This window comes from Mastigoproctus giganteus, chromosome 4 (genome assembly GCF_048544385.1).
Source record: "Mastigoproctus giganteus isolate SK-2022 chromosome 4, ASM4854438v1, whole genome shotgun sequence".
Lineage (NCBI taxonomy): Eukaryota > Metazoa > Arthropoda > Arachnida > Uropygi > Thelyphonidae > Mastigoproctus > Mastigoproctus giganteus.
The window spans coordinates 104,984,228-105,008,449 of NC_143578.1; the positions used below are offsets into that span (position 1 = coordinate 104,984,228).

The window sequence follows — 24,222 nt, forward strand, 5'->3', positions numbered from 1 at the left end:
TCAAGCTTTGATCTATCAGCTCTATCAACTCCCCACTTAGTTGCTGAGAGAACCCGGATGATATTTAGCTTTTGCTGACAGAATGTTCTTAGTTTTCAATATGCTCTAAAAAGGTAAGTTTGTGGTCTAATGTGATGTGCTGGGATGAACTGCTTTTGTTGGCCATTCAGTTGTAGTTTCGTATGTCGGTGAAGTTTATGTTGGCAGCAAAAATGGATGCACAATGTTTTTCGGGAGCAAAGGTGAAAGCCATTAATTTGTGTCCACGAACTGATCTTATTTATTCCCACTTGTCTTTCAATAAGTTTGTCTCTCAACAGTATTCATATTTTTTGCATAACATGAAATGCTAAGGTTATCTACAAATAGTGCTGTATCAATATTGTTTGAAAGTTGTTCGGCAATGGTGTTAACTGTAATTATAGCATTAGCAAGGGCACATGATGCAAGAAAGCAAGCTTATGAATAACTAACATAGGTAGAACTTCTACATTGGTAAATCACAGGTATGACAGTTCTCCAGTTTCTAAGAGAAAATCACAATGTCAAGACTGAAAATCTTTTTAATAGAATACAAAACTGTGATACTTGGTTTTTTTTTGTAATGTTTCAAGTAGTTAAAAATTCCACAAGTCTAATATAATGTTTGAACAGCATGTTGCCCGATTATCTTGATCAAAATACGGTAGAGCGTCAGTTATCTGGAATAATTATTGTCAGACCTCTTCCAGATAGCCAAATTTTCTGGATAATCGAACAAGAAATTTTTCTGGTAAGATTAAATAAATTTAATTCAATAAATGTAATTTAATCTAATAAAAATAAATTTAAATAAATTTAATCTTACCTTACGATTAAATTAAGATTAATTAAATAAAAAAATATTATAAACCAATCAGAAAAATCCACCAGGCATATTTATGATTTTTATACAAAACAGGAAAATTAGAAAGACTTAAATGCTCTCATTTTTTTTTTTTTTTTTTTTTTTTTGACTTATTGTTAACGAATATGACCAATCTGTGCATCCCAGTGGCATTTTCACACACACACACAGAAATTGTAACTCACCCTTTTCTCATCTTAAAACTTGGTGCAGGCATTTCTCTTTAAGTGGCTAGGGTTTTTCTCGGTAATGATTTCTATAATAAGCCCGTCTCATCAACATTATAAATGTTTTCTTTCTCTTAATTTGCTATAACTGAAGCAAACTTACTTCTCAAAGGACACTGCTGCCGATTCATCTGCAGAAAGTTTTTCTCCTTGAATATCTAGTTCACGTATGCCCTTGTCTCAGTTTAAAGTTTTTCAGCCAACCTATGCTTGCCTTAAAATCTTCATTACCTATTAATTATCTATTAATATTAACTATCGATTACCTATTAATTATCTATATATATTAACTATCGATTAAAATCCAATGCTTTTTCACCCAATATTGGACCAGACACTGGTTCACCTAAACTTCGCTTCTGAAGAAACCACAAATAAAGTACACTCTCTAAAGCATTTTCAGGTTTCAACATAGTCTTTTTCCTGCTAGATCCTCCTTCACTATCCATAATCAACACAAGTTCTGTTATGGCATTGAAATTTTTCTTGATGTTGTAAATTGTTGAAGTCCCCACAATTTGGAGAGATTTCCTAAATTTTCACCTAATTTTTCCTAAATTTTCACTCTTAATAATTTGTTTTTCGTTGCAACGTAAAACTACGCATTTTCTTTTCATTCTCATTTCACTGTTGAACATTGAGAAAAATAATAAATTGCACAGTTTCGGGCTGATATTATTCTTATCAAATCTGGAGTTAAACTAATCTGATATTCACTCAAGGTTTCCGAGAAAACCTAGTAGTCTTGGTGATAATTTTCTAAAGCACATTTCTGAAGGTCACATAGAATTCTAGAAGCCACGACCAGAAAACAATAAAAACAATTTGCAGTTTTTGGTTTATTGGGCTTTTTGTTCGTAGAATCTGTTATAAACGAATAATACACTATCTTTCGCTTATTAGAATCAAAATTCAATTGGCAAATGTGACCCTATAACCGGAACTTACTGTAGTATCGTTAATAATATATATATAAAAAAGAGAGAGAGAGAGAGAGAGAGAGAGAGAGAGAGAGAGAGAGAGAGAGAGAGAGAGAGAGAGAGAGCAGCCTTTCAAATTATTCTGGATAACTGACGTTCTACTGTACTTGAAATGAAAGCTTCACCTCCAATCACCACCCTAGGAAAGAAAATAGGCATTTTAAATGGCATGGATATTGATGCTGGTCTTTCTTAGCTGGGGCTGATACCTTCAATTTTAAAATTTTGGCAGAGTATGAGAAGCAGTTGGTGGAATAGTAAGCAGAGTGTTGCTAGCACAATTCATTGCACCTTGCTCCATAGGTGTCTGTTGGAAATGACAGATCAAGCTTGATCAGCAATTGACATGGATGGGGATACAGTGATACCTATTTGTATTGCTATCAACTGATATTTCTGAGTTGCTGTATCATAGATGAGTTTTGACATGTTCAGCATAACTTTCTAGCTTCTTGATAGGTTACATTTTTGTTTAACCTTGTACTTTTTGGAATTTTTTTCTACCTCCCGGAGTTTGCAGGCTTTTCAGTAGGCTGGATGGTGGCCTTTACAATTTGGGTATTGTGGCATTTTGCAGTGCAGTCAGTCCATTTGAGTACAGGCTTTGAAGTTACAGGTGTGACTTCAAACTTCAAGTAAACTACATCCCCTTGGCATACTGTTTGAGTCATCAAATTTTTGGCACTTGTAGCATGATTTAATTCAGTATTTAGGTCATAACGGCCATTGTGGTTAGACAGCTTTCGTCCAAATCTCACAGATTTGGAAGAAAGAGAGTGTAAGATAAGGATTGTTGGATATTCCTGTTGATATTCATTTTTTTCGTAGTCTTTTTGGTTGAGATGGGTCAGGTCCGTTTTGTTTAGGTCACAGTAAGATAAGTGTCTAGGTTCAAGTGCAGGGTAGTTGTCATGATCCATCACTACTCCTTTAAGCCCTTGAGGATAACCCACTGCCACAGGTTACCAGCCCTGCCATGTGGAAGATTGAGCAGTGCCACGAGTGGCCAAGTGATAAGAGGTTAGTGGAGGTCAGTTCTATATACAGGAAGATAGATGCCTTTCCTTTCTTTCTACATAGCTTACTTCTTTACTTGGAAGATCAAAAATTAAATAACTCTGCCATTTAAATCTTAAATATTCTCTCAGAAGCCACTTTTAAAATCTTTTTGAAGCTTGTTTAGATCAATCACTTGGGGCTACACATGTTCGTATGCTCAATTGTTTGCAAAGGTCTAACTACATCATATTTTCTACCAAAATATGAGATATACAGGTTTCCTAAAATATGGAAAAGTCAACATTACTTTAACCAGAAGTTATAACAGCTGTCAGGGTAGCTGACTAGTGCACCTGACAGCCAATTCATTAATTATTAGAAGAGGACCAAAATTAAGCTGAAACTCACAGAATAGTTTTAAAATTCCAAATTGAACAGCAAAGTCATAGTTTAACTGTCCTTTCATTAAAAAAAAAGGAATAAAAAAATTGGGTCTCCATTGAAAATCCTACGTATACATCTTCTTAAACACATCATATCTGCTTGATATTTGGGATCTCACAGAAGGACATTATCAAATTAGCTTCACACCATACACACACATGCAAAAAAAATATTGAAAATTGACATAATTTATGCCCTGCATTACATAATGTGAATCACAGGGTAGAAGTTGCTTCCATGAAATACATGGAACACGTAACTTATGTGTTTATCTATTTCACAGAGCAGAGACTAGCACACCTGACAGTCAATTCATTAATTATTAGAAGAACAAAATTAAGCAGAAATTTACAGAATTGTTTTAAAATTCTAAATTGAACAGTAAAGCCATAGTTTTACTATCATTTCATTAAAAAAAAAAAGAGGGGGAAAAAATGAGATCTTCATTGTAAATCCAGAGAATTGGCAGGTACATATTCTTAGTACTTAAGGACAGAACCAGCTTCGTGTATCATGAGTCATTTTGAAACAAAAGGTGCAAAATTGCAACACCGCAAGGCTTTTCTATTATTTGTTTAAAATACTATATGAACACCAAGACCATATTAATTTTACAGAACAATGTAGGGAACACAATCAAGTTAATATTCTGCCCATTTAGCATACAAGGAAGAAGTGTTGGCCACCTGTAATGGTGATTTTCCAGGCTCCTTACAATGTTGGGTTTTTCATACAAATAAAGGTAACATACAAGGTGAACAGGAGTTTCTGAAAATTCATTTGGGGAACATCACTGTGAAATTAGATTAGAACACACTCATACTCACCTGTCTTTCTGAAAACTTTTGTAGCAATGCTTTGTGGTACCACTTCAGGAAGTATAAGTTGCCACCTTCCTCTAACACTAATGATATACACTGATGAGGCAAAACATTATGACCACCTACCTAATACGATATTGGTCCTCCATGTGCAGCCAAAACAGCTCATACCCAGTGAAGCATGGATACTACCAGATTTCTAAATGTGTCTTATGGTATCTGGAACCAACATGTAACAAGCAGATTCTCTAATACTTATAAAATGCATTGTTGAGCCACCGCAGATCAGAGTTGCTGTTCCAACAAAACCACAGATGTTCAATAGGACTGATGTCTGGGGAATTTGGAGGCCAGGGGCAATACCTGGATGTCTTCCTCATGTTCTGCGAACCAGTCTCGAAAAATTCCAGGTGCTGTGGCATGGCACATTATTCTGCTAAAAGACAGCACTGCCAGAGGGGAAGACCGTTGCCATGAAAGGGTGTACCTGGTCAGCAGTGATGTTTAGTTAGGTGGTAGACATCAGAGTGCACAGCGCACGGATGACTGGACTCAGGGTATCCCAGCAGAACATTGCCCAAAGCATAATATCGCTGCCACCGGCTTGTTTTCATCCCACAGTGCATCCTGGCGCCATCACTTCCCCGGGTAAATGATGCACATATACCCAGCTGTCCATATGGTGTAACAGGAAACATGATTCATTGGAACAGACGACATTCTTCCAATCACTCAAGGTCCAGTTTCGATGCTCATGTGCCCATTGTAGGTGCTGTCGCCGGTGAACCGTGGTTAGCATGGGCACTCTGAGTGGCCTGCGGCTATGCAGCCCCATTTTCAGCAGGGTTTTGGGGTTTTTTTTTTTTTTAGGAGCATTAGCAACTAAGGCCATATTGCTCCGGTGCGGTGGTCATTCCCTGACCTTTCCGCCCGCATGCTTCGTATTTGGTGGTGACGGGCTCGAACCCCGGTCTAATCAAGAAGCATGTACTACGCACTGCTGCTCCTTCCCACCTGGCTACGGAGGCGCCATTTTTCAGCAGGTTCTTATGTACTGTGTGCTGTGACACATTACTCCCATCACCAGCATTCAAATTACCAGCGAGCTGTGCCACAGTCTCCCTCATGTTGCCACGTACCATCCGGGAGAGCCTTCTCTCACCTCGAACATTGATGAGCCATGGTTGTCCAACACCTCGCTGACGGTTCGAGGATTTTCCCTCCTCAGACCACTTTCGGCAGGTACTAACCACGGCTGACCGTGAGCACCCCACCAGCTGTGCCATTTCGGATATGCTCTGATCCAGTCATCTGGCCATTACAATTTGGCCTTTGTCAAACTCGCTTAAGTCCGCTGCCTTTCCCATCTGAAGAACAAAAGTAACACTGATTAAAGGAGCTGAGTATCAGGTGTTTTTTATACTGTGCCCCAACCCACGCACGAGCCGTAATTCACCTGCAGTTGCTTCGATTTGCATAACTTGCTGGTCGTAATGGTTAGGCTCACTGGTGTATGTCACTTCCCCATCTTAGATCAAATTATTTATACAAGTCAGTATAAATGCTTATATTCTATCTTATTCAGCTGAGCTAGCACACACTTAAAATTATAAATTATTGAAAAAAATAAATTGTCATTTTATCCTTAATTCTTGTTTTAAATTATTAAAACAAGAATTAAGGATAAAATGACATGGGTAATAAACAATATTTTCAAGTATATTAATATTAAAAAACATTAAGGCAGTAGTGAGATGAAATTGAATAGTAAACTGCATATCATATTATAAAAAGGAAGTAATGATACCTAACCTAGAACTTAAACTATACCTAATATTAGGCAGAATTAAGAGAACAAAGAAAACAGGAATCTAAAAATATATCTAAAAATATCTCAAAATACCACCAAAAGGAGAAATGAGGGTCAATAAAGGGAGGGGGGGGGGTTGCAATAGGAACAGCCTGATGGCCTAGAAATGAAAATGATATGTTTTGTGAATTTAAATAATTAAGTAACAATTAACTATCAATTAATCGCTTAAAGTGTAAGAAAATTTTATTATATATACTTACTGTGTAAATAAGGCTCCATCACCACATGGAGCAGTAGATATATATAGATGAAATGTAATGTCCGAATGAACTCTAAGCATATGACTTTCACAAGAAGGTTCCAAAATTGGATGATCTTTTCCTACTTTAAATGTGACTAGTTGCTTATATAAGAACCTGCAACAAATTATTAAAGGTAAAGTTATTTGAAACAAATAAAATTATCTAACTTTTTGCAAAATTATGCTTGGGTTTGATAACAGTATATGCTAATGAAGTTTTGATTAAGTCTTACATCAGTTTTAGAGCCAACAAGGCAACAGCTTCTACTATTGGCTTATTTAATTGTGGTACTTCAAATTCTTTTTCTTCTAAGTTTGGTTGACAGATATAAACTTTAAAAGCTGTGTAATCTAACATGCTTAACATTTTGTTTCCAGGGATCATTAGGATAAGAGTTAACATTATTATGGATAAAGGCAGAGGCATAAGAATTAAGGATAAACTATTGTATTTTGATGAACCATAAGATGAATTTTTCTTTCCAGGAAAACACTGCCCAAAATTCACCTTCATCTAATGGTTCAACGGTATACTAGGTGCATGCAGTGATGCTTTTATTTCTAGCCATGGCTTGAAAAAGTAGTGTCAAAATTGTCCAGAGATGATTGCAGAAAAAGGCAGTTGAGTGAGTGACCAGTTCATCCTGATGAATTATGGCCCTGGGCCACTGCACTGTAAAGCATAAACGGGACAACTGTTCGTATTATGCATAACAGAAGCAACCAAAAGAGTTGCTGAATTGAGTGCCATCTACAGCCATTGTGAGCATCTCAATTACCTCACCATTTTTTTAGTAGCTCTCTATTTACATTTCTACAAACAAAATGATGCAAATTATTTTTTATTTTTTTTTATGTACAGGCATTTCCAGCTTAGCACTTTAAACTGGGCCATTAAATCAGAGTGATAAGTGAATTCATACTAAGTGGGAAAAATTTTCTATAGAATATAATTTAAATACTTTCAACTGAACTGGCATAATCAGTGTTTCTGGCTGATTTTAAGGCACCATTTCTTTACATAATTTAAACCTTTAAATATAAATTTTAAATACATAAATTATGCAATGAAACATAAATGCAGTATACGTTAAAAGAAAATGCAAGAACTTACCTTAAAATTACAGAACCACACGTATACTCTATTTACATTAACAAATTCAATTACTGTTAATTTTCATGTCACCCAAAGCCACTAAATAAAGTAAATCTAATGCTCTTCCAATGCAATCTTTTTAGAATGTCTGATTTAGTATCCAGTGACAAATTTTTCTGATAGTTTTTCACCCTCATTTCATTATTAGCACTAGGTGACTCATTTGATCTCTTCGAGGCCATTTAGAGAGAGAGAGAGATTGAAACTACCTACACAGCAAATTAAATATGGACACAAAATACACATCATAAACAGTACATACACTAGAACCGACTGGAAATTAAAATTAACCCACAAATACCATTGCTGAGTGGTGCTATTGTGCAGCTAAACACAACTCCTTGTTAGGAAACAACAGTTCTTAAAAAGAAGTTTTATAAACAAAACTTCACTTAATTAGAACTCCTGAGCAGGTACTTCCTTTCCCATAAAACTACCAGCCAGGAGGATGTACAGAGAGGACATTTTTGTAATATGAAAGATTTGGTGCAGTGACAGCTTTAATATATTTCCCTCCTACAATATCAAATGATCATAGCATTTTACAGCCATTGACAAAGGAAAATTATGCTAGTACAAACAGCTATATTAAATTAACACAAAGATGTAAAAATTTCTCCTAGTCACAAACTGGAAATGCTCTACGTCATTTCCAGTTCGGATAGCAATTTTTCAACGAACTGAAGTCCACTGAAAATCTTTTTTTTTTTTTGGTGAATTTTTTTTTTTTTTTTTTTCCCAATGAAATTTATTTTTTCCCTCAGACATTCAAACACCTGCTAAATGGCAATATCTTCCAAGGCATTTGGAGTGAATGGGGCTATTCTGCAGAGTGCATCAAAAAATACAGAGTGCCATAGTTAAACACCCTATAGCACGGGACAACTGTATAAGTATATTCTGGTTTCTAAGTGCATCAATAGACGAAAATATTTTTTCATTCAACTATTTGGCAGTCCCTGCTTGCTTTAAAACATTCGGGTGTGAGGAGGAGAGCAAATGGATGGAGGAAATAAATCATAATTGGATGAATGAAGTGACTAATAATTTCCCAGGTGTGTGAATGAGTGAAAAATTTGTAGGCACTAGTAAAACAGTACAGTCAGTCCTCATATAACATGTTTTTACACTACACGAATTCGATCATACACGATTTATAAATAGGGGAACGATATCGTATGTAACACGAACCGAATTCGCTTGTGCACAATTCGCCTTTGTGTTTACAAGAAATGGCAGTAGAATGCGGAATCACCCCAACTGAATGCAACACAATAGAAATCAAGAGAAGATTCTGAAAATGTATTTATGTTTTTTATATCAGTGAAGGGGGAAACACATTTCACTATAATAACGTAAAAACCCACACAATTCCAGCTATCGGTATTATCGCAAATGCAATTAGATCGAGTTTACCACCAGTTTATAACAGATTCCACTAACAGAAACGTAACTGGAAATTGTTTTTATTGTTTTATGGTAGTAACCCCCAGAAATGTGCTTTAGTAAAATGTGAACTAGTGAGGTGTTCGTAGTGCGTCTCTGCCTTTACAGTGTTGTTTATTCAGTTGCTACACGCGCGCAGCTTTGTTTATGAATATCAAGCATGCCTCCTCATTTTGTAATTGTGATTTATTCCCTAAAAATGAGTAAAATACTTAAAAGGTGTGAAAATTATTTGTTTGTTATTTGGTTTTTAGGAGCATTAGCTACAGTGGCCATATTGCTCCGGGATATGTGGTGGTCATTCCCTGATCTTTCCGCGTCCTCCGTATTTGGTGGTCACAGGCTCGAACCCCGGTCTAATCAAGAAGCATGTGCTACGCACTGCTGCTCCTGCCCACCTGGCAACAAGTAACGGTCCTGGTGAAGACACTACAGATTCAGAGAGAAAAAGAAAAGCAATATCGATAAACAGAGGCGGACTGGATCAAAAATTCTTACCCGAGAAAATTTGTAGTGACCTCATACTAGCGTTTATGGCCAAAATCACACCGGCCTCCAGCCCACTGGGGTTTCCCTGGTAAGGCTTATGGCCAGTTCACCTCTGTCTATAGAGAAAAAATATGAAATTGTGAAATGCTTTGAGCGAAATGAGATACTGCATGTGCTACAGGCCTAAATGAGACAATGCGAAGAATTACAAAGAATGCAGAGAAAATAAAAACAACTTTCATAGCAGGAACAACACAAAGTGTAATTAAAATCCATTAGATTAAGACACAAAGAACTGGAAGAGATGGAACGGCTGTCAGCTGTTTGGATAGAAAATCAAACAAAAAACAAGTTTGCTTACGATAGAAGCAAAAGCATTAGCAATATTTTATTATGTAATAAAATACATATTTTATTACAATAATTTATTGAGTTTGGTAATGTTTTGGTTACAAATGTGTGTTCAATCTTGGGTGGTCGGCACCTAACCCTACTTTTCCCATAAGGCCTGTTGTTTATATTGCATGATTTTGCATTGCATGAGGGTTTCTAGGAACACACCTATCGTGCAATACGAGGACTGACTGTATTAGTAAAACATAAGACAGTTACAAATCCTTTAAAATATATGGAATCAGCAATGACCTTGATGGCAATGAAGATGCTGAATTCTTTGATGAAAGTGAATTCTAGATCACATTAGTATGACAGAAATGATAATACTGATGACAAGTTTTTGCCATTATGTCACACAGCCCCTGCACAAAAACCCCTTGATCCAGTTTTTTCAACAGTTATACCTTATCTTGTATCAATATAGACTGGTGTTTATGCTTGACACCACCACTGACTCTTGCATCTTTCTTAGATGCCATGACTAGGGTTTAAATTTAAGTAAAATAAGCTAATAATAACACATTCAATGAATCACTGCCAAAACCTGCAGTGATAAACAATCAAGTAAGCATGTGCTACACACAATACTGCCTGTGGCAAACCAATAAACTAGTCTGGTGGTCATGGGAATTTCAATTGCCTCTTGTAATTTTTTCTTGATTGAAAGAGGTGCGGTACCATCCGTTCCAGGAAAACCAGTGGCGTACCTATATTGGGTCTTTTGAAGTTGGAACTTTTGTAAAATTCATACACAAGTAACTAAATAACTTGCCCAGTTCTGATGATGTTTCTAATTTACTTTTGAATTCATTCCCAAGTCTGAAATAATAAGGAAAATAAATCATAATTTACAGATTCCAACAAAAATCCACCAGCACAAAATAAATATTAATATTATAAAATATACTAAAATTCAAAGCACCTTTAACAGTAAAAACTTGGCCAGTTGCAGAAAATCCTGGAATGAAACTCTCAAAATGTTCATACATAGTAAATGGTGGGATTATGAATGTAATCCTTCTCCACTATTATGAAGTTAGCTCAGTTATAGATCTTATTTGTTGCAAATGAGATTCAAAACAGCCAACATCATCCATCGGTGGACGGATAGGCAGCCTGAAGATATAACAGCTGACAACTGAGTTGTCAGCTGTTATACCTTCGGCCTGCCTACCCATCCACCAACAAAGGGCCAAATAGTCCCCTGAAAGAGCCATCTGGGTGGCCGTACATAAGAATAATTACCAATAGAAGGGACCTTGTGACACAGGACATTGACTTGTTGAAAGAGTCTAGTGCCATTTGAATACATGGTCACAATGTAAGGCCAAACTTGGTCCAAAACAATGCCAATATAGGATGTGACAATGAGGATGAGGGGACCCATTTATGTTCATAAAAACATGTGCCAAATCATGATACCACTGCTAGCAGCCAGTTTTCATCCAACTGTGCAGTCTAGTTGCAGCTGTTCACCTGCTCAACTTCAGTGGTGTACTGAAGGAAATGGAATTATCATCGAAGTGGGCCAACAATTGGGCTTACCTACCCTATACAACATCAAAATCACAGCTCTGCATAAATCTCGGATACACCCCAGCCCAGCACATGGAGGAAACTCACAATGGCGCTTAATCTGTGCTCCGCTGCTCTTGACTTCGTTAATATCTAGGAAATCGTAGGCTAGAAAATCCCTGATAGAGCCCTCAGAAATCGTCCAGTGCTCTATTCTAACCTGCAGAAGCTTTCGACCTTCAAGCGGCACTTTCTGAACAGCATCATTGGTGCACTGAACACCGCAAACATTGATTTGGATGTGTGGTGCAGAGATTCTGCCTACAGAAGAGAAAAGCACAAATCCATAGTGAAGTGCAGTCAGCATTCCTGCAATTGTCTGCGGAACTAGTGAATTCCCAGTGAAAGTTTCCAGACTGTCTCAATGTGTTGCAGCTTGTATATAATAACTGTAAAATCGATATAATGCAATATAAGCTCTGTATAATCTATTATAATAACTATATAATCTATATAATGCAATATAAGCTCTGTATAATCAATCTATTATAATAACTATAAAATCTATTTAATCCAATATTAGCTGTGTATATTGCACTGTCTATGTATTTGCTGCGTACTCACATAGTTTTTTATGTACTGAATGTAATGTGTACAGTTAATTGTAAGATTCCTCTGGTTGCCTGTAGTGGGAATCGTGTCCCACATTTCTATGAATCGTTCCTTACATTAATCCAAAAGCTGAGGAATGTTTACATGCAAAAACTTCCTTCAAAGAATGTGATTACTTGATAAATCTTGAAAGTTTTCATGTATGTTAAGAGAAAATAGACTCAAAAAAATTAACATTTGAAGAAAATGGGCTCCCAAATTCAGCTATAGAGACTACTGTTAACGTGAAAATGCACCCTGAAATTTGTCTTTAATGCAATCAAATAGGCAAAAACTCTTTTCAGAAATACTTCAGAAAGTGTATTGTCTGAATTTGAAGCCATACGACAAGATATCTCTAAGCTCCTCATAGGGTATAATGTTGAGATTACCAGTAATAATATGCTCAAAGTGGACATTAATAGGGCTGTAAGTTAGCCTGGTGGCATATGCATCTGTTGTTGTCAGGTTCAAATTTATTCATGTTAGTGGCTAAGGATTTATAATTGCATGCTATGAGACCAAAATGTTTAGAATATTTAAATCTGACTTTGATTTGCATATTTCAGTAGCTAGTAGGAAGGAGATCTGCATGTGTGTTAATGCAATGGTTGATATTAATGCTGTCGCTGTCAATGTTAGCATTATATTTCAGTATGATGGTAGATTGTTCCATGTTTTTATTATTGTTGAGGAATTTTAGTTTAAATTTGCAAATGTCATTTAACAGGTGGAATAAGTGCTTAGATGAAATCAAAATTATGGATGAATTTATAAAGGGCTTTCAGAACACTATGTTTAGTGCTGAATAGTAAGATGCACACTTGATATAGATGCAAGAAAAGAAAGGAAAAAACTGACTTGAGTAAATAATACAAAGGTTTTTGAGATAACAGAAGAGGAGTAAAAGCAGTATGTACTGAAACTTAAGAATAAGTTTGAGACTCTGCAGACTGCTCAAGACCAATATATCGACGAGGAATATTACAACTTTCTGAAAGTGATAAAGCCCAAGAAACCTATAGGTAAAAAGAAATCCAAAGAAACAATTAGTCAAGAAACACTTGTCATGATGAACCGAAGACGAGAAATGAAGAGCAAGAAAAACACCGACATGGAGAAAATTGAGTATACAGCAAAGCCATTAGAAAGAGACTCAGGGAGGACATAAGAAAATTTAACAAAAGAAAAGTAGAACAAGCATTAAGGGAAAACAAAGGATTTAAATCAGCAGCCATGAGCAGTAATACAGAAAGACAAATAATTCAAATAGCAGAAGACTACTATAAAGAGTTATATAAGGAGCAAGGGAATGATGCCAGCAGTGGGGAAGATGGATTGCAAATTAGTAACACATACAACATACCTGATATCCTTCCTGATGAGGTAGAACATGCATTGAAGAAAATGAAGAATCAAAAAGCCCCAGGGGAAGATGAAGTTACTGTAGAGTTGTTAAAATTGGGAGGAAGAGACATGACATGACACAAAATGCATTAGAAAAGGTGTGATGCCTAAGGAGTGGAATAATGCAATTATAGTCTTGCTGCATAAGAAAGAAGATAAATCAGAAATTGTAAATTATAGACCAATTAGCTTGTTATCCCACATTTGCAAACTGTTCACAAGGGTCATTACTAACAGATTAAAAAGAATACTTCATGAGAATCAACTGAAAAAGCAAGCTGGCTTTAGGACAGGATTCTCAACTATGGATCACTTTCACATAATGTCACAGCTAATGGAGAAACCAAATGAATATAAAACACCATTATGCCTGGCATTTGTAGATTATGAAAATGCATTTGACTCCATACAGCATAAGGCAATGTTTCAGGCACTGGAAAGACAAGGCATAGATACCCCATATATTATGATTTTGAAGAAAATATATGAGAACGCTACCTCCTTTATTAGACTGACAAAGACAGTAGGAAATTTAAAATTGAGAAAGGAGTTCGACAAGGAGACACAATATCTCCGAAGTTTTTTGCTACTGCCCTTGAGGAACCTTTCAGTAGATTAGACTGGTCACAGAAAGGAGTCAATGTGAATGGGGAGTACCTAAACCATTTATGATTTTCAGACGACATTGTGGTCATAAGCCACGATCCCAAAGAATTAGAGGAAAATCTTAATCAGTTATGCCAAGTTAGTAAGGATTTTGGACTAAAGATGAATATGGCTAAAACAAAAGTAATGATGAACAAGTATGCCACGGAAAGGGATATAATGATTGAAAGAGCAGTAATTGAAAAGGTGGAGTCATATACTTTTCTGGGACAAGTTATTAGCTGATAATGATAAATGGCTGGAAGTCAAGAGAAGAATAAATTTTGGATGGATAGCATTCAGGAAATATAGTCACATACTGAGGAGCAATATCCCAATATGTCTGAAACGTAAAATAATGAAGCAATGTATACTCCCCACCATGACTTATGGAAGTGAAACTTGGGAACTCACCAAAAGACGCTTAGAAAGACACAGCGAAGAATGGAACGAATTATATTGGGAATCAGACTGCTAGATAAGAAAAGAAACACATGGATTAGGCAGCAAACTCAAGTAAAGGACATTCTTATCAAAACTAAAGAACTAAAATGGTCTTGGGCAGGACACACAGCTCGAAGACATGATGACAGATGGACTAAGAAAATAACAGAATGGTACCCAAAAGGAGGTAGAATAAAACTTGGAAGACAACAATGGAGATGGACAGATGAAATTCATGAGTTTGTGGGTAGTAAATGGATGGCCATTGCACAAAACAGAAGGAACTGGAAAGTTGTTGGAGAGGCCTTCATCCTGCAGTGGATTGAAAATGGCTGATGATGATGATGAGTAGGTCATGAATCTTTTGTACATCAGCGTAGCTGCTGTCCCATTCCGAAATTCAAAGTTACCCAATTTGTGCTTGTAGGGTATATTGTTATTCTTCAGTTTGTGCTTCTTGTTAGGCCTTGATTTACAAATACTTGTGACAATTTGAAATTTGTCATAAATACATATATCTGATATACTGTTAGTAATTTTATAGTTAAATTTGTTATTGAGGCCATATGGATAAAGAGCCTTCAATTTTAGCATGAATAATTCCTCCTGCCTAGTTCTTATGCACGGATCAGTTATATGTGCTAGAATTGAGATATATAGATATTGGCAGAGCAATAAAATTGGAAATGCTTGTATTCAATTTCCTGTTGTTGTTATTATGGAGGTTTGATGGCGCATAAGCTACTTTGGCTATAATGCACCTATTCATTTATTATGAAAAGAAATGGGAAACTATCATAAATTCAGAATTGATTAAAAAGTCCAGTTTGCTTTAAGAAGTTGAAAAATTCTGAAATATTAGAGAATCTCATTGTCTCCAATGGGATTCTCTAAAGTTATTGGTTTAACTAAGATTTACCAGTGATAGCAGGGTTGAAGTTCTGTCTTGTTTATAGTAAGGGCAGTCAATGAGAATGTGTTTAATACTCAGATTTATATTACAAAGTGGACACTGTGGCGAGTCGTCCCCTGTGAGTAAATAAAGGTGTGTCAGATAAGTATGACCTATTCTTGCCCTTGAAAGGACTACTTCTCGTCTTGATGTGCAAACACTGGAGCGCCAAATTTTTGGATCATGTTTAAATTGAAAGGGTTTATTATTAATTTTAGAGTGCCATTCTGACAGGCATGCAGCCTGAATGGTTAATGATGGTGGAACAGGTATATTAGTTAAGTCTAAGGTAGTTGGATTTTTTGAAGCTTTATCAGCCAGTTCATTGTCCAAAATTCCTGAATGATATGGAATCCAGCAGAAGGTGACCAGTTGATGGCGTTCTTCAATTTTTAGTAATATGCTTCTTATTTCATCTAGAACAGGGTGAACTTTATCTTTACATAAAGCCATGATTGAGCTGAGGGAATCGGTGTAAATAACAGATTTTTAAAGCACAGTCAGAACAGAGATTTTGTAAAGCTATTTTAATTGCATATAATTCAGCTGAGAAGATACTGAATTCAGATGGCAGGGATGCTGAAATAATGGTATTTGGAAACACTGCAGCCACTCCAACGTCTGAATTAGATTTAGAGCTCTCTGTATAAATTGGAGAAAAGTCAATGTATCTTTGAGTGTGGGCTTCATGAAGTTGTTTGATATTTGATGTTTGTAAAATGTTCTTTCCTCACTGACAGAGTAAGTGTCACAGGTCAGTATAGGAGGTGGAGCCCATGGTGGTTGAGTACAAGTTGTTACCTGTTGTATGAATTGGATGGAAACATGCCAAATTTGCATCAGTTCAAGATGGCGAAGACCAGCTGGCTTTACTATGCTAGGTTTAATTCTGAAAATGTTTTCTAATGGTGGATTGAACAGGTATGACTGAATTGGATGCATGGCACAACTTTATATATCTTGACAGCATACTTCAATAACAGTGTTTTCCTATGTAAAGTTAGTGGGGACTCGTGGGCATCAATGTAGAGACCTATATGCTGGTGATGTGCTTTCAGAACATCACCAGCAAGTGCAAGCCTCAAAGCACTGTATTTAATTGGATCAAGTCAGCGCAATGCACTCAATCTGGCTGAATCATAGATGGGAGCTCCATAATCAAGACGGGATCTGATTAATGCCCGGTATAGTCTAAGCAGAGATGTATGATCTGCACCCATGTTTGGGAGGATAAAGCTTTGAGTATACAGTAAACCCCCGCTATTCGCGGGGGTTACGTTCCTGAGAAATTCTGCGAATACTGAAAACGCGAATACTGAGTTATGGCGCCCATGGTAATAAAAGGGTTCCGTTCCAAAGTATGAAATATATAACAAAAATTAGTCTAAAATTTTGTCTGTACGTATTATGTGTATTTACCTACATAATGACTATGTACATAGACAAACGTAGAGAGTAAGTACATAAAAAAAAAAAAAAAAAAAGCATAAGGCATCGAAATGAAAATAAGAAACAATTTATTAAATGTAATACTTAGATAGTATGAATCAGAGCTGTAATACTCAATATGTTCTACGTTGATAATAATATTAGTAAATTAATAAGAGGAGTTTACCTCAATATAGTACGTGGAACACTTCCGTATGATACCCTCCAGAAATTAAAACGGAAAAAACGAAAAAATCGGCAACTCACCGGTCCATTAAAGTAAAATATAAATAATTAAATAATCAATTTAACACAATTCAAAATCAATTCAAAACAATTAAAATTCAAATTAACGCAATTAAAAGAATAACGAAAATATTCAAAACGATCTTCCTTCCTGAAGCTGACAATGCTTTTCGACCGACTGTCGTGATCACAGGAATGAAAATCACCGAATCAGGCTAAACCTGCAACTTAAATAGTGATTATGTGTCTTCGCGCATGCACGTAAAGGTCCACGCATCGGAGATCAAATATGGCCGCCGAACATTAACAGAATTCTCGTGTAATTTAATTTCAATGGTTTCTGCAATTAATAGTCGCGTATAATTACGTTGAACGTTAAGTATTTTGGCCTCGTTAAATAAAAAAGTATGTTTTTCGTTAATGGCATGAAAGGCTAATTCTGACGCTGCTGAACGAGAAGCATGAACTGCGGCTTCGTGTTGATTTACACGAATATTAAGAGAAAACCGCGTTGAACCCTGATATGACGAGTCGCAATCACCGCAAGAAATGTTGTATACTAGATCATTAATTTGTGTTGCGAACGCGGAAAGAACCGAGCGATTGTTCAGTATAGTGTGTAACTTCCGTATAGGCCTAGCTATAATTTTAAATTCGGTATCTTTAAAGAATCTGTTAAGCTGTTTGTGCCACTGTTCAACGTATGGGACAGAAATAAAGTATTTTTTGATATTACTATTGTTGATTGGTGCAGTATTTTGTATCCTATCCTTAGCTTGTACCCTAATTCGATTTATTGTGTTAATGGGATAACCCCTGTTCATGAATCTGCTAGTTAATATTTGTATTTCTGAGTCCAAAGCAGAATCCGTCGTTGAATATTTATAGGCATTTAGAAATTGATTAAAGATAATCGATCTTTTGTAGGTGAACGGGTGGTAGCTATTATAATGTAGAAGCATACCGGTGTTTGTGGGTTTTCGATAGATGCTAAATTGTATTTTGTTCGAGTCCCGGGTAAGCGTGAAATTTAGAAAGTTTAATGATTTAGTATCCGTATCTTCCCTTTCCAATGTAAATTTGAGTCTAGAATGAATATTATTAAACGAATGTAAAATGTCTTGGATAGTACTACTATCGGTAATAACTAGAACATCGTCTAAATACCTCCCATAGTATGCGATACGGGGACGAAAAGGTGTCAAATGTATCTGCTCAATCGTTGAGAGATAGATCTCTGACATTAAGCCACTCAGGCTCAAACCCATTGGTAATCCAAAAATTTGTTTGTACACCTTGTCTCGAAAGGTGATGTAGTTAGCCTCAACTAATAGTTTAATTAAGTGAAAAATTTCCTTAATAGGCAGCTTCGTATAATTAATCGGTGTCGAGTTTTTATTTAACATATCCCAAATAATATCTAATGTGTATTCAACGTTTACATTCGTATATAATGAGGTAACATCTAATGAGAATAAATTGTCATTGTCGCCGAGTCTACAGTCTTTAAGATTATTAAATAATGTATCGTAATTCTTAATCCCAAATTGTATAACCTGTCTAAAAGGTTTTATAATGTTATATACATATGTGGCTAAGGCTGAAAATGCCGAGTTCCTGTAGGAAACAATAGGTCGAATCGGAAATCCAGGCTTGTGTAATTTTACCTGACCAAAAAGTGCAGGAATATTGTATGTTCTGGACTTCAATTCCTTCAACTGAACCATAGTAATGTAGTCGTTTTTTTTTTTTTTTTTGTTGAGGCTAACTACATCACCTTTCGAGACAAGGTGTACAAACAAATTTTTGGATTACCAATGGGTTTGAGCCTGAGTGGCTTAATGTCAGAGAAAAAAAAAACGACTACATTACTATGGTTCAGTTGAAGGAATTGAAGTCCAGAACATACAATATTCCTGCACTTTTTGGTCAGGTAAAATTACACAAGCCTGGATTTCCGATTCGACCTATTGTTTCCTACAGGAACTCGGCATTTTCAGCCTTAGCCACATATGTATATAACATTATAAAACCTTTTAGACAGGTTATACAATTTGGGATTAAGAATTACGATACATTATTTAATAATCTTAAAGACTGTAGACTCGGCGACAATGACAATTTATTCTCATTAGATGTTACCTCATTATATACGAATGTAAACGTTGAATACACATTAGATATTATTTGGGATATGTTAAATAAAAACTCGACACCGATTAATTATACGAAGCTGCCTATTAAGGAAATTTTTCACTTAATTAAACTATTAGTTGAGGCTAACTACATCACCTTTCGAGACAAGGTGTACAAACAAATTTTTGGATTACCAATGGGTTTGAGCCTGAGTGGCTTAATGTCAGAGATCTATCTCTCAACGATTGAGCAGATACATTTGACACCTTTTCGTCCCCGTATCGCATACTATGGGAGGTATTTAGACGATGTTCTAGTTATTACCGATAGTAATACTATCCAAGACATTTTACATTCGTTTAATAATATTCATTCTAGACTCAAATTTACATTGGAAAGGGAAGATACGGATACTAAATCATTAAACTTTCTAAATTTCACGCTTACCCGGGACTCGAACAAAATACAATTTAGCATCTATCGAAAACCCACAAACACCCGTATGCTTCTACATTATAATAGCTACCACCCGTTCACCTACAAAAGATCGATTATCTTTAATCAATTTCTAAATGCCTATAAATATTCAACGACGGATTCTGCTTTGGACTCAGAAATACAAATATTAACTAGCAGATTCATGAACAGGGGTTATCCCATTAACACAATAAATCGAATTAGGGTACAAGCTAAGGATAGGATACAAAATACTGCACCAATCAACAATAGTAATATCAAAAAATACTTTATTTCTGTCCCATACGTTGAACAGTGGCACAAACAGCTTAACAGATTCTTTAAAGATACCGAATTTAAAATTATAGCTAGGCCTATATGGAAGTTACACACTATACTGAACAATCGCTCGGTTCTTTCCGCGTTCGCAACACAAATTAATGATCTAGTATACAACATTTCTTGCGGTGATTGCGACTCGTCTTATCAGGGTTCGACGCGGTTTTCTCTTAATATTCGTGTAAATCAACACGAAGCCGCAGTTCGTGCTTCTCGTTCAGCAGCGTCAGAATTAGCCTTTCATGCCATTAACGAAAAACATACTTTTTTATTTAACGAGGCCAAAATACTTAACGTTCAACGTAATTATACGCGACTATTAATTGCAGAAACCATTGAAATTAAATTACACGAGAATTCTGTTAATGTTCGGCGGCCATATTTGATCTCCGATGCGTGGACCTTTACGCGCATGCGCGAAGACACAATCACTATTTAAGTTGCAGGTTTAGCCTGATTCGGTGATTTTCATTCCTGTGATCACGACAGTCGGTCGAAAAGCATTGTCAGCTTCAGGAAGGAAGATCGTTTTGAATATTTTCGTTATTCTTTTAATTGCGTTAATTTGAATTTTAATTGTTTTGAATTGATTTTGAATTGTGTTAAATTGATTATTTAATTATTTATATTTTACTTTATTTATATTTTACTTTAATGGACCGGTAAGTTGCCGATTTTTTCGTTTTTTCCGTTTTAATTTCTGGAGGGTATCATACGGAAGTGTTCCACGTACTATATTGAGGTAAACTCCTCTTATTAATTTACTAAATGTAATACTGTACATATTTATTAGACATTTTAAAGAAACCTTTCAAAAACATATCAAGAACATGGGTTGCTGGGCGAAAAATAACCATATCGATTTTTAAATCTTTCAAACCAGCCTTTGCTGGCTAAAAAACTTATCCCACCAGTGTTTTCACCAGTTTCACTAAAGTGTTGATAAAGGTGTTTTGCCTTTTCACGAATGATGAGTGAACTTAACGGAATTTTATTTTGAGTTCGGTCTTCTATCCACAGATTTAAAGCCTTTTCCATTTTTTTCTAATTTCACATCACGAGTTATAGAACAAATTTTTGATGCAATTAGCACGTTTTCACGGACACTAGGGCGGATTTTTTCTTCAGATTTCTTGATTGATCGTACCGTTGACTCGTTGATTTTATAATGTTTTGCCACTGAGGAGACACTTTCACCATTAGAAATTTTGTCTAACAGTTTTACTCGCTAATGTCATCACCTTCTTTGATCTTTTCACAATTCCCTTTTTATTCGCGGCCATATTTTTGTAGGATTAGAAAAGAACTTGTCCACAATAAAGTCACTTTCTTTTAACTTTAACACGCTCGAAAAAGTCTGTTTACATCAACACATTGCAAAATGGTAGATTTTTCACTTTTGTAAACGTATCAATTAAAAGCAAGAGATGAAACCTTCTATGACAAGTGCATTACACATACTGAACAAGGATTAGCTTAAAACATCCGCGCTCGCGATTTTGTCACCCCCCACCCATTGAGCGCAGGACACTTCCTTTTTACACCTTTTAAGTTATTTTTACTCATTTTTAGAGAATAAAGCACAATTACAAAACGAGGAGGCACACTTGATACACATAAAGCTGTGAGCGTGTAGCAACTGAATAAACAACACCATAAAGGCAGAGACAACTCTATTAACACGTCACTAGCTCACATTTTACATTTCTGGGGGTTACTACCATAAAACAATAAAAACAATTTCCAGTTGCGTTCCTGCTAGTGGAATCTGTTATAAACTGGTAGTGAACTCTAATTGCATTTGCGATAATACCAATAGCTGGAATTGTGTTGGTTTTTACGTTATTATGGTGAAATGTGTTTCCCCTTCACTGCTATAAAAAAATAAATACATTTTCAGAATCTTCTCTTCATTCCTATCGTGTTGCGTTCAGTTGGGGTGATTCCGCGTTCGACTGCCATTTCTTGTAAACACAAAGGCGAATCGTGTATAAGCGAATTCGGTTCGTGTTATATAAGATATCGTTCCCCTATTTATAAATCGTGTAAGATCGAATTAGTGTAGTGTAAACACGTGTTATACGACGACTGACTGTACTACTCTGTGGACTGGGCAAAATTATTTTAGCCACACCCATGTTTTTTTCATGGCGGAAAATGTTCACGGCGCTTTAAAATTCACATTTTTTTTAGGTTTAAATCAGCGACCGCGAATACGCGAAACCGCGAATACAGATACCGCGAATAGCGGGGGTTTACTGTATTTAACTTTTTTAGACAGGAAGTATGTACATTTTTAATAGGTATATAAAATTTTACTTGTTGTCAAGGGTTAATCCTAGAAATCTGATGTTATTAGTGACTGGGATAGACACATTATAAATTTGAAGTTTAGATTCGGATGAAGTTTGCATTGCCTACAAAAATGGATAGCAACTGTTTTCTGCTACGAGAGTCGATAGCCATTGAGGCTGGCCCACTGTTGTATTTTATTAAGCGATATCTGAAGCTGCTGTTCAATAGACCATGTTTTGGGAATGGCAGGAGATGGAAAGGTCATCTGCAAAAAGGTAGGTCTCAACTGTATTTGGAAGCTCTTTGGTGCTGGAATCTATTCTAAGAGCAAACAGAGTGGCACTCAGTACTGATCCCTGTGGAACTCCTTCTTCCTGTATGAACGTTGTGGAGACAGCATGTTTATACTGAACTTGAAACAATCTCGTACGTAGGAGTTCTGAATAAATATAGGAAGGTTGCCCCGCAGACCAAGAGAGTAAAGATTACTAAATATGTCGCCAGGTGGTGTCAAAAGCCTTCTCAATATCTATTGAAACCATTAAAAGATGTTCACATTTAACAAAGGCATTTCGAATGGTGAATTCAGCCTTGACCATAAGATCTAAGCATGACTTATTTTTACGAAAACCATATTGGGTATGGCTTTAGATGTTCAAACTCAATAATCCATATGAGTCTTCTGTGGACAATTTTTTCAAGGATTTTGCTCAGGCAGCTTGAGAGAGACATCGGTCTATAGCTATGGGGATTAGTTGGATCTTTCCCAGGCTTTAGGAATGCCAAAACACTAGAGTGATGCCAAGAAGCCGGAAAAACATTTTCTAAAAATATACGACTGTAAAAAACCAAGAGCAGGCGCAAAGCTTTGTCATCAAGATGTTGTAGCATGACATAATAAATCCCATCTGGCCTGACATTTAGAACAGCCCATTGTGGGCTGTTCTAAAGGTATGCAAAAGTTCAGAGTATTGTGTCCTTGTGATACTAGTATTGTGTCCTTGGCCACTTTTAGAAGATGTAATGTTACATTATCAATATTCTGGAGCTGGAATTTTTCCTTAAAAAGAGAGATTGATGATCGAAATTTTGCTCAGTTTGCACGAACAAATTTCCATTCCTGCGAGGTTTGTTTGAAGGAGTCTTTGATATTAAAAAATTGCATATGATTGGAAAGTGATCACTGCCCATAGGACCATTTAAAACGTACCACTCTATGGTCGGAACCAGCATTGGAGAACAAATTGAGAGATCTATTGCTGAGGTGTGTACAGTTGGGAGTTGTATGTGAGTGTGTGCACCAGTATTGAGTAAAATGAGGTTTTGTGACTCTACAAACTTTCAACAAGTCAACCACGTGTTTAGTCAACCAGTTTAGGATTACTCCATAAGGGGTGGTGTCCGTTAAAATCCCCTAATATACAGAGAGGTGGAGGTATCTGTATGAAGGGATCTTCAAGATCTTTTAAACAGTAAGTATGGTTTGGTGGTAGGTATACTGAGATAAGTGTTATTGAAATATGGAGAGTTATATGAACAGAACAGCTTCTATTTCAGTTTGAAGTGGAATATGTTTAGTTGGATCTTTGAATTTATCAGGATTGCTACACCACCATGGACAGCATTTGCTGTATTACGATCTCTTTGATAAAGGCAATAGTTCTTTACTGAAGAAGAAATTTGCAAGGTTAGGTAAGTTTCCTGAAGACAAAGGGCAACTGGAGAATATCAGTTAATTAGAACATGGATA

At 36.1% G+C, this 24,222-nt stretch overlaps 1 protein-coding gene across 1 annotated transcript in view; it reads right to left on the reverse strand.

Annotated features, from left to right (window-relative positions):
* The window catches only part of LOC150086962 (uncharacterized), a 270,054-nt gene that overhangs the window by 112,940 nt on the left and 132,892 nt on the right, over positions 1 to 24,222 (reverse strand). The window contains exon 9 of the mRNA XM_090372337.1: positions 6,431 to 6,586. Coding sequence (XP_090228463.1) covers positions 6,431 to 6,586 — 156 coding nt within the window. The remainder of the gene's footprint in view (positions 1 to 6,430; positions 6,587 to 24,222) is intronic.